General features: G+C 42.4%; 1 protein-coding gene across 1 annotated transcript in view; it reads left to right on the forward strand.

Annotated features, from left to right (window-relative positions):
• LOC109920640 (transmembrane 9 superfamily member 2-like) overlaps positions 1-10,476 on the forward strand; it is a 41,857-nt gene extending 31,381 nt beyond the window's left edge. The window contains 3 exon segments of the mRNA XM_048605251.1: positions 1,515-1,666; positions 3,604-3,715; positions 10,252-10,476. Of these exon segments, the coding sequence (XP_048461208.1) occupies positions 1,515-1,666; positions 3,604-3,715; positions 10,252-10,476 (489 nt within the window).
• Positions 10,477-11,139: the final 663 nt, after the last annotated feature.

Raw genomic sequence — 11,139 nt, forward strand, 5'->3', positions numbered from 1 at the left:
CTTTCTCTTTTTTTTTTTCTTTTTTTCTCCTATTTCCCCCCTCCTTTCTGCACTTTTATTTCCTCAACTGATAACTTGGATTTAACCGGAGAAGAATGGATGAGCTGGTGAGCCCCGGAGCAGAGGCTGGCATGGGGAAGGCGGTCCCGGAGCGGTGTGAAGCAGAGTGGAGATTTGGAGTGTTGCGGGAATAGTTGATGGATTGGGGTCTGATGCGGGCAGTCAGACCACGTGTGGAAGCCCCTGTGCTGAGCCACTGCAATATAATGTTTATTTGTAATTTCTTAATCTGGCTGTAATATCTATCCTTTTTAACTGTCTTATTTATGACTTTTGCTTCACAGTGATTCCCCAGTACATGTCACTACTTTTTTTATTCTTCTTTGTATCTTGTATCTGATTCGTACCCGAGTACTTGTACCTAACATGGCACCATAAGAAGTGAAATTGTAAAACTTTTCACTGTCCTTCAGTAATTCTGTACTAGAATTACTAGCACATGACAATAAAGGATATTCTAATTCTAAAGCTGCCATCCTGACTTGCAGTACATTGCTGTTGCTTCAGTGTTATTATGTCACAATGCTTGAATTTTCTTCCTAACACCATAGTGGGTGTATTTTGCACCAAATGGACTGCTGCAGTTCAAGAAGCTAGCTCACCACCACAACCACTGCCTTTGACAGAACCTCTCAAAGCCTTGACCTTGACCACTTAAAAGAAAAAGACAGCAGGAGCACATCATCCTGACTTGGACGTTATTGATGTAACAGCATTGTGCGAGCACTTTAACATAATGGACTGCGGCAGCTCAAGAAAGTGGCTTACCACCACCTTGTTGAACAGTTGTGGAAGGGCAATAAATGCCAGCTTTTGCTGGTAATCCTTGCATGCTGAGGTTTTTTATGGGCTTTAACAGGCATCAATCGGTGAGGGAAATCAAACAGCAAATGAGTAGGATTGTAAATTGTAGAGGTGTTGACATCTATGTGAGGAACGTGACGTAATTGAAATCCTGCAGTCAGTGTTTTACTTTCAAAATGAAACAAGTGAAAGCTTTAATGTGCAGGGTGTTCGTTACGGTTGATGCTGTCATTTGAGTGCTGTCTTCACTCACTTCACTTAGACCCATACTGATAACTAAATCTATTTTAAGAATTTTTGTTCAGAATATTTGAGTGCAGTTTACTAATAAATTACACTTTTAGCTGTGGGAAGAGTTGGTCTGTGTAGGGATAAAAGGATACAGCAAACTAAAATTGTAAATACGCAATAAAAACTTGACAGACTAGACCCTCTATGAATTGAAGTGCATTTTAATTTGTAGTTAGCAATCCATTAAACCTGCACTGGTGCTTGAAGAAATGATCAGTTATAAGGTGTTTCTTTGGTATTATGTGCATGTTTTGTTTCCGCTCTTCCAAAATGAAAATTACACACTTAAATGCATTAACCATAATCAGAATGGTAGTTATCAATGGCACATTAAATTTTTATTACTTTATTTCTTTCAGCCTATCGATCATCCTGTCCGCACAAATCAAATTCCACGTCAAATCCCAGAGCAGTCGTTCTTTACAAAACCTTTACCAGGCATCGTTATGGGTGGCATCCTACCTTTTGGCTGCATTTTCATACAACTGTTTTTTATTTTGAACAGCATCTGGTGAGTTGAAATAGATTGTGAAAATTAATTGGGTGCTTCCTAAGAATTTGGAGTTTGACATTCTGAAATATCAATATATTATCGGTCTCTGTTTGTAAGTTACAGAATGTATTGTAGCCAAGAAATGGAAAAGCAAAATACTGTGGTTGCTGGAAATTTGAAAGATAAGCAGAACATGCTGGAAATATGCAGCAGGTCAGGCAGCATAGAATCTCTCTGTATAGAAAAGGCCCTTCAGCCCACCGAGTCTGAACTAAACAAAACAACTCTAAATCTACATTCGTCCCACTTTCTAGCACTTGGCCCATAGCCTTGAATATTATGACATTTCAAGTGCTCACGTACATACCACTTAAAGATTGTGAGGTTTCCCACCTCATTGACCCTTCAGGCAGTGCACTCCAGATATTCATCACACTGGGTGAAAAAACAAATCTCCTCTAAACCTCCTGCCTTTCACCTTCAACTTGAGTTCACTTGTCAACGAAGGAGAATGGCTACCTCCTATCCATGCCCATCACATCTCGTAGACCTCAGTCAGGACCCCTTATTGCCTTCTCCGTTGTAAGCAAAACAACCCGAGCTTATCCAGCCTCTCCTGCACTGAAATGCTCCACCCCAGGTGACATCCTGGTGCATCTCCTCTGCACTCCCTCCAGCGCAATCGCATCCTTTCGATAGTGCAGAGACCAGAACCGCGCACAGTGCTGAAGCTGTACTTAATCAAAGTCCTGTGCACGTTTGATTTAACCTCCCTCCTCTTATAACCTGTGCCACAACTGATAAAGGCAAGTGTCCCTTATGCTGCTTTAAGATACAAAAACAACAGTAGGCCATTGGCCCTTTGAGCCTGCATCACCATTCAGTAGGATAGTGGTTGATCTGGTACTCCTCATATCCACTTTCCTCACTTTTCTCTGTAACCCTTGAGTCTGCTACTGCCTAAGAATCTATCTATCTCAGCCTTAAATGTACAGTCTACCCTCACAGCTGTCTGTGGCAAGGAGTTAAGACTTCCAATCCTCAGAAGTTCCTCCCCATCCTGGTAACTATCTTACTAACCTGTCCTGTGGCCTTCAGGAATCTGTGGGTAAGGTCCCCAAGGCCCCTCTGTTTCTGTGACCTATATAATACCTTGGCATTCATTGAGTACTCCCTTGTCTTGTTCCTTCCGAAGTGCAACACCTCATGCTTGTGAGGATTGAATTCCATCTGACCAAGTGATCTATATTTTCCACAACCCAAGACCATCTTCCTCACCATCAACCATCCGACTAATCTTTGTTGTTCATAAACTTGCTTATTATCTGTCCCAACTGCCACATTTTCTTCCATCATTTACATGTTTATGGAATATGCTTGCAGTCTGAAGGGGTGTGTTTGGAAAGCTGGCCCCAGTCACTGTTTGGTTTCCTGTGTTCTGGAAGCTATATTGTCAGCACCAAAATTCACTTGATAGAATTGCAAGAAATACTTGTGAATTGTTGTTTTACCTGGAAGGAGTCTTTGGCACCTTGGCCAGTGAAGAATGAGGAGATAAAAGGGGCAGGTATTGTGCAGTGAGAAGGGAATTTGATTACATGTGAAGTAGGAGCAAAAGTAGGCTGTTCATTCCTTGTAATCTGCTCTGCCATTCAGTAAGATCAGGGCTAATCTGTTGGTTATTCGAAGTTAAGGTACCTTGGCTGCCTCACATACGAAATGCAGTGCAAGCTTACAGCAAGTTTTTTTTGTAATACAGAAATATCTTTTTTTTTACTGGTTCAAAAGTTTTCCCCTTGGATTTATTTATTTGTAATTTCAGTTGTTTCAATCCTCACAGCATTATTTCTAGATGAATTTGTAGTTGCTTGGGTGACACTTCATTTGAAATTGGTGTTTTTAATCAATACTTTCAAATATTTGCCTTGTATTAATTAATAACATTTCATTTTCAGGTCACATCAGATGTATTACATGTTTGGATTCCTGTTCTTGGTGTTCATCATTCTGCTCATAACATGCTCAGAAGCCACCATCCTACTCTGTTACTTTCACCTTTGTGCAGAGGTTTGTACTCCCAAGCTTGTCAATACTTATTATAGTAATATAATAGCAATTCTTGTCAAAACGTTACAGCAACAGGGATGGTAATGTGTAGTTTCTTTTTGTACTTGCTTTCAGTACTGTTTCTTTTTAGTGAAGCTTCGATGAGAAGTAGTTTAAAATCATTAGTCATCACCAGGGAGATACAAAGAATATCAAACTCAATTTATCAATAATTGACCAATTCGCTAGTACCCCTTAGACTGCACCTTCCAAACTTGCCACCACTTCTTCCATCTAGAAGGCCAAGGGCAGCAGATATATGGGAACATGACCACCTCTAAGTCTCTTCTCAAACCTCCCACCCCCACCCCAACTCAATCCACTAACCATCCTGACTTGGAAATACATTGCCATTCCTTCAGTGTTGCTGAGTCAAGATCTTTGGGTCTACCTACCTACATGGACCCATCAGTTCAGGAGGCAGTTTGCCACTATCTTCTCGAGGGCAACTGGGAATAGGCTATAAATCCTGGACCAGCCAGTGACATCTGTGTCCTGTGACTGAACGGGAGAAACTATAATTATGAGAAGTAACTAGGGAAGACACTGGAGGATTGTTTCTACTGAAGCAGAGGAGATGAGGAAAAAAAACATGTTAGAGGTTTTTGAGTTATATGGCGTTCAATATTAAATTCTTGTTGATAGCATTTTAAGTGATCACCTTCAATAATTTAGTGGGCATTTTAAAACCAAATTTTGGAGGTCTGGAAACTTTTGTGAAAGTTCATGCCTGGCTGGACTGTTATTTGGAGGTGGGTATTATTTAGAGGATCACTTTCTGAAAGCGGTGTAACTTCCTGTTCCGTTCCCGTAACTTTCATGGACCAAATGATAGAGCTGTGATGTGGCATCTGATTGTACCCAGGCTTGTGTTAAAGGGAGGTCAAAGCTGATGGTCACAAGTCTTTTTTAATAGAAGCTTTACTGGAGTTTCCTGAAAGGTAATTATCAAATTAGTTAGTGCCATGAACTCTTAGTGTGGGTTGTAGTCAACCTCCTGCCTGGTTTCCGTTTGAAAAAAAAACTAATATATTTAATTGCTTCTCATCTCAAAGCTGTAATATTTGTGGACGAATTGGAAATAGGCCTGGGATCCTGCTCTTGACTACCATCTAGTGACTGCTGTTGGTAGTCTGTGTATAGGATTCGCTTTGCTTTGAAATGGTGTTAAGTTTCTGTCTGTCTCAAGATGGTCACTTGGGTCATGGGCTCAGAGTCCCCATGCTACCGGTAGAGCTGCACCCTGATGATTATGATGTGTGAATTATTGTAATCCATTTAATAGTTGCTTCTTCCTTTTTTGTGATGTTTCATTTATCTTTTTAACATGTCCTGAATTGGATCAAAAAGGTGCAGCTCTTTTTGAAAAATAATTTTAATTTACTTGAAGTACTTCTGACTTGTTGATAACATGTCCACAAAGATGCACCCTCCACGCCCCCTGCCCGCCAATACACTCTCATTCTCATCCACACGTCCAAACTAAGACTACCTTACGTAGAACATAGAACAGTGCAGCACAGGAACAGGCCTTTTGGTCCACCATGTCTGTGCCAACTATCATGTCGTTCTAAACTAATCCCGTCTGCCTCCACATGGTCCATATCCCCCTCTTCCCTGTCTGAGTCTAAATGCCTCTTAAAATGCTTCTTAAACATTGCTGTCATATCTGATTCTACCCCCTCTTGCCTCACATCTCCTTTAAACCCCGCCCTTTCCGATAAACCTATATCCCTGGTATTTGGCATTTCCATCCTGGGAAAAAGACTGACTATCCACCCTATATACTTTGATCAGGTCACCCCTCAGCCTGCAATGCTCCAATTCAAGTTTGTCTAACTGCTCCTTTATGGCTAATTCAATCCAATCCAGGCAACATCTTCCTAAAACATCCTTTGCCCCCTGTCTAAGGCCTCCACACTTCCTTCCTACAGTGCAGTGACCAGAACAGCGCACAATGAAAATACGGAGGCATGGGATTGAGGGTGATTTAGCGGTTTGGATCAGAAATTGGCTAACTGTAAGAAGACATAGGATGGTGGTTGATGGGAAATGTTCATCCTGGAGTTCAGTTACTAGCGGTGTACCGCAAGGATCTGTTTTGGGGCCACTGCTGTTTGTCATTTTTATAAATGACCTGGATGAGGGCGTGGAAGGACGGGTTAGTAAATTTGCGGATGACACCAAAGTCGGTGGAGTTGTGGATAGTGCGGAAGGATGTTGCAGGTTACAGAGGGACATAGATAAGCTGCAGAGCTGGACTGAGGTGGCAAATGGAGTTTAATGCGGAAAAGTGTGAGGTGATTCACTTTGGAAGGAGTAACAGGAATAGAGTACTGGGCTAATGGTAAGATTCTTGGTAGTGTGGCTGAGCGGAGAGATCTCGGTGTCCATGTGCGTAGATCACTGAAAGTTGCCACCCAGGTTGATGGGGTTGTTAAGAAGGCGTACGGTGTGTTAGGTTTTATTGGTAGAGGGATTGCGTTTTGGAGCCATGAGGCCATGTTGCAGCTGTACAAAACTTTGGTGCGGCCGCACTTGCGGTATTGCGTCCTGTTCTGGTCGCCGCATTATAGGAAGGATGTGGAAGCATTGGAAAGGGTGCAGAGGAGATTTACCAGGATGTTGCCTGGTATGGAGGGGAGGTCTGCTGAGGGTCTTGAGGCTGTTTTCATTAGAGAGAAGAAGGTTAAGAGGTGACTTGATAGAGACACACAAGATGATCAGAGGATTAGATAGGGTGGACAGTCAGCCTTTTTCCTCGGATGGTGATGGCTAGCACGAGGGGACATAGCTTTAAATTGAGGGGTGATAGATATAGGACAGGTGTCAGTAGTAGGTTCTTTACTCAGAGTAGTAAGGGCGTGGAATGCCCTGCCTGCAAAAATAGTAGACTCGCCCACTTTAAGGGCATTTAAATGGTCATTGGATAAACATATGGATGATAATGGAATAGTTTAGGTTAGATGGGCTTCAGATTGGTTTTCACAGGTCGGCACAACATCGAGGGCCGAAGGGCCTGTACTGCGCTGTTATGTTCTATGTATCCTTTGACAACCTTCTTGCTGTCTACAATACAATCGGGATGGCACGGTGGCTCAGTGGTTAGCACTGGCCAGGGACCCAGGTTCGATTCCACCCTCTGGTGACTGTGTGGAGTTTGCACATTTTCCACCCCCCCCCGTGTCTGCGTGGGTTTCCTCCCACAGTCCAAAAATGTGCAAGCTAGGTGGATTGGCCATGGAAAATTGCCCATAGTGTTGGGGGATGTGTAGATTAGGTGGGTTATCGGGGAATGGGTCTGGGTGAGATGCTCTGAGAGTCAGTGTGGACTTGTTGGGCCGAAGGGCCTGTTTCCACGCTGTAGGGATTCTACGATCTATGATCTATGAATACCTCCAATTTTCATGTCACCTGCAAACTTACTAGTCAGCCCACCTATATTTTCATCCAAATTGTTAATGTACATTATAAATAGCAGAGGTCCCAGCGTTGATCCTTGGAAATGGCCACTCTGTTCTCCTGTCAGAAAAACACCCCTCCACAACTACCCTCTGTCTTCTATTTTGTATCTGACGTACCAACTCACTGGGAATCCAAGGTGACTTAATCTTCTGGAACAATGTACCATGAGGGACCTTGTGAATTGCTTCAGTAAAGTCCATGTAGACAACATCCATTGCCCTATATCATCCATCATCTTTGTCACTTCCTGAAAAAGCTCTATCAGATTTGTGAGACAAGATCTCCCCTGCATAAACGTGTGCTGAATGTCCCTAATAAGTCTGTTCGTTCTCAAGTGATCGTAAATCCTGTCCCTAAAAATCTCCTACAATAATTTCCCTACCACTGATGTAGGCTCATTGCCCTCTAATTTCCTGCATTATCCCTGTTACCCTTATTAATCAAAGGAACAATATTGGCTAATCAGACTTCTGGGACCTAGCCTGCTGAAATAGAGGATACAAAGTTCTGTTGAGATCACAGAAATCTTCTCCCTTGGCGTCCTGGGATAGATCCATGAGACCTTGTGGTCTTCTCTACCTTAATGTTTTTCACGACATCCAAAAGCAGCTCCTCCTTGATATCAACATACTCCTCCCTAATCTTAACAGCATCCATGTCCTCCTTGGTGAATACTGATGTGAAATAATCGTTAAGGACCTCGCCCATTTCCTCTGGTTCAATGCATAAATTTCCTCATTTGTCCTTGACTGGGCCTACCCTTTTCCCTTGCTACCCTCTTGCTCCTAACATATGTATAAAATACCTGGGATTCTCTTTAATCCTACTTGCAAAAGGACATTTCATGGCCCCTTTTCATCCTCCTGGTTCCTTAAGTTCGTTTCTGTTTCCATTATATTCCTCAAAGGCCTTGTTTGTTTTTGGTTTCCTAAACCTTATATATGTTTCCTTAGTCAAAAAGACAAAACTTTCAATATTTCTCGTCATCCAGGGGTCCTGAATCTTGCCATTCTTATCTTGCATCCTTATAGTTATATGCTGGTCCTGAACTCTGACTGACCTTTTAAAAGATTCTCACATGTCAGATGGGGATTTACCCTCAAACAGCTGCCCCAAATCTTTAAGTTCTCCAGTTTCTGCCTAATACTTCCTCCACTTTGGCACTTTCACCTGATGACCAGTCTTATCCTTATCCATAACTATCTTAAAACCTAAAGAATTGTGATCACTTTCCAAAATGCTTCCCCACTAAAAGTTCAATAAACTAGCCAGGTTCATTCCCTAATACAAGGTCTCGTATAGCCCCTTCCCTTGTTGGGCTATCTACATATTGTTTCAAGAACCTAACACCATCTGACCCATCTAATCCCCTGGTACTGTGGGAGTCCTAGTCAATGTTGGAAGTTAAAGTCACCTGCTGCAACAACCTTGTTGTTCTTTGACACCAGGTCTTCCATGATCCTGTTTTTAGTCATGATGAGCAAGTCGATTTCTCCCAGAATTATCCTTGGTTGCTTCTTGTCCTCGCACTCTGAGGCCAAATGACAGATTGAAACCTTTTGGAGTGTAGGAGTTGGAATGTTATGTTACAGTTGTATAAGTTGTTGAGGCTGCACTTGGAGTATTATGTACAGTTTTGGTCACCTTGTTATAAGGAAAGACATAGTTAAACTGGAAGGTGTGCAAAGAAGATTTACAAGGATGTTGCCAGGACTAATAAACCGGAGTTACAGGGAGAAGTTGGCCAGGATAGGACTATTCCTTGGAGTGTAGGAGAATGAGGTGTGACCTTATTGAGGTGTATAAATTCATGAAGGGCATAGATAGGATGAATGCATATAATCTCTTTCCCAAGTATGGGGAATTGAGAACTAGAGGGCTAAGGTTTGAGGTGAGAGGGGAAAGACTTAAGGAGGACCTGAGGGGCAGCTTCCTTCATGCAGAGAGTGGTGTGTATATGGAGTGAGCTGCCAGAGAGAGTGTTGAGGCAGGTACAATAGCAACATTTAAACAGGTACATGGATAGGAAGGGTTTAAGAGCCAAATGGACCAAATGCAGTCAATTAGAACTAGCTGTGTGGGCACCATGGTCAGCATGGACTCGTCTGGGCCGAAGGGCCTGTTTCCATGCTGTATTACTCTGACTCTAGTTGGTCAAACCGCACTCCCCCAGTTGCTGACTTTATTGCTAGGCCAATAGCCTCCTGGCAGAGCAGACCATAGGTACATGAAAAGCTTAATCTGTCCCCCTCTCGATGATGGTTCAGCCCTTGAGGCAATTTAAGTTTAAAAGTTTAAAATATTGAAGAAAGGACTCCTCATTGCCTTGTGTGTGTTCTCTCTCTCTACACACCCACACACACACACACCTACACACACTGCTCTCGGGCTGCCGCCCACCCCAACTCCTACCTGAACTGTTGGCTTCTGCTTTTCCAATGTCCCATTAAAATGCCACCTCAAAGAGCTTGCTTCGGCTTAGTAGGACATGATTCCACTTGCTGACCTTTTAATTGACCAATCAGGATAAAATGTTGCCACATAACTCTCCCCACCCATTATCATGTCTGGACCTTGTTTGGCTCGTACCAGGGTCCTGACCCAAGGGGCAAAACCCTCAAAACTTGAGCAGCTCAGTGGTTAGCACTGCTGCCTCACAAGATCAGGGACCCAGGTTCGATTCTAGCCTCTGGTGACTGTCTGTGTGGGTTTCCTCCCACAGTGCAAAGATGTGCAGGTTAGGGTGGATTGGTCATGCTAAAATTGCTCATAGCATCCACAGATGTGCAGGCTAGGTGGGTTAGCCATGGGAAATGCAGGGTTATAGGACAGTGGGTCTGGGTGGGATGCTCTTCAGAGGGTCGGTGTGAACTCGATGGGCCAAATGGCCTATTTCTATGCTGTAGGGATTCTAAGATTCTACCCATTGACTCTCTAATCTTATTAAAATTCTACCCTAGTTAAGTGCAACACATTTTATGTCCTGGTGTTCTTTAGCTAATGTTTTAATTTTGTGTTGTTCCTTTTTGTAGGATTACCACTGGTGGTGGCGATCATTCCTGACGAGTGGCTTTACAGCTGTTTACTTCTTTGTCTATGCTGTTCATTACTTCTTCTCCAAGCTTCAGATCTCGGGTGCAGCAAGCACAATACTATACTTTGGATACACACTTATCATGGTCTTGATTTTTTTCCTGTTCACAGGTAAGATGGCAGCACATTGTGATGTATTTAACTGCATGGTCAATTTTTTTTAACTCGTCTTAATTCCTAGCTTTAGAATTTCTTCCGATTCTCAAACTGCCATCGTGGGATCTGAATTTGTCTTCCTTCGCTTCATAAGTCATCATTGTCTAGTGGAATAACCACAATGCTACGATACTGCTCTCTGCTAATTTGGGTTTTGGTTATGGTTGAGCAAGTTTAATCCTCTTTGTAAAGATGCATCATTTCATGCAGTACAGACTAGCATTCTCATGAACAGAGAATTTATTCTACAGCAGCCTTACTCGATTCTATCCATGCAAATGTTTATGTTTCAGACTGAGGTTTTTTCCAATTAATGCTTGCCAAACTAGCTATGGTAATACTGGTATTAATTCTCCCCTAATGTAAAATGCTAAATTGGCAGGAGTTTGGCTGTGATACATTACTTTTAATGAGGAAACAATTTAGCAGCAAAATTTAATGAGAAGTATTGTCCTTTTGAGTCACAAGCAAAAGAAATCCTCCACAGTGTTTGAGTCCTTGAAATCCATACGCTTTGTTTCTCTGATGCAGTGTGTTCACCCAGAAGGCACAATATCAATTAAGTTTCAAAAAACAATTATGAATCAGGATGGTCTGGTAGGTTGTAGCCTTGGCACATCATTGACTCTGTATAAATTGACATAATGCAAAGACCAAAGCTTTTTAACTGT

The sequence above is a fragment of the Rhincodon typus genome, chromosome 14 (assembly GCF_021869965.1).
Source record: "Rhincodon typus isolate 14 chromosome 14, sRhiTyp1.1, whole genome shotgun sequence".
NCBI classification, from domain to species: Eukaryota; Metazoa; Chordata; class Chondrichthyes; order Orectolobiformes; family Rhincodontidae; genus Rhincodon; species Rhincodon typus.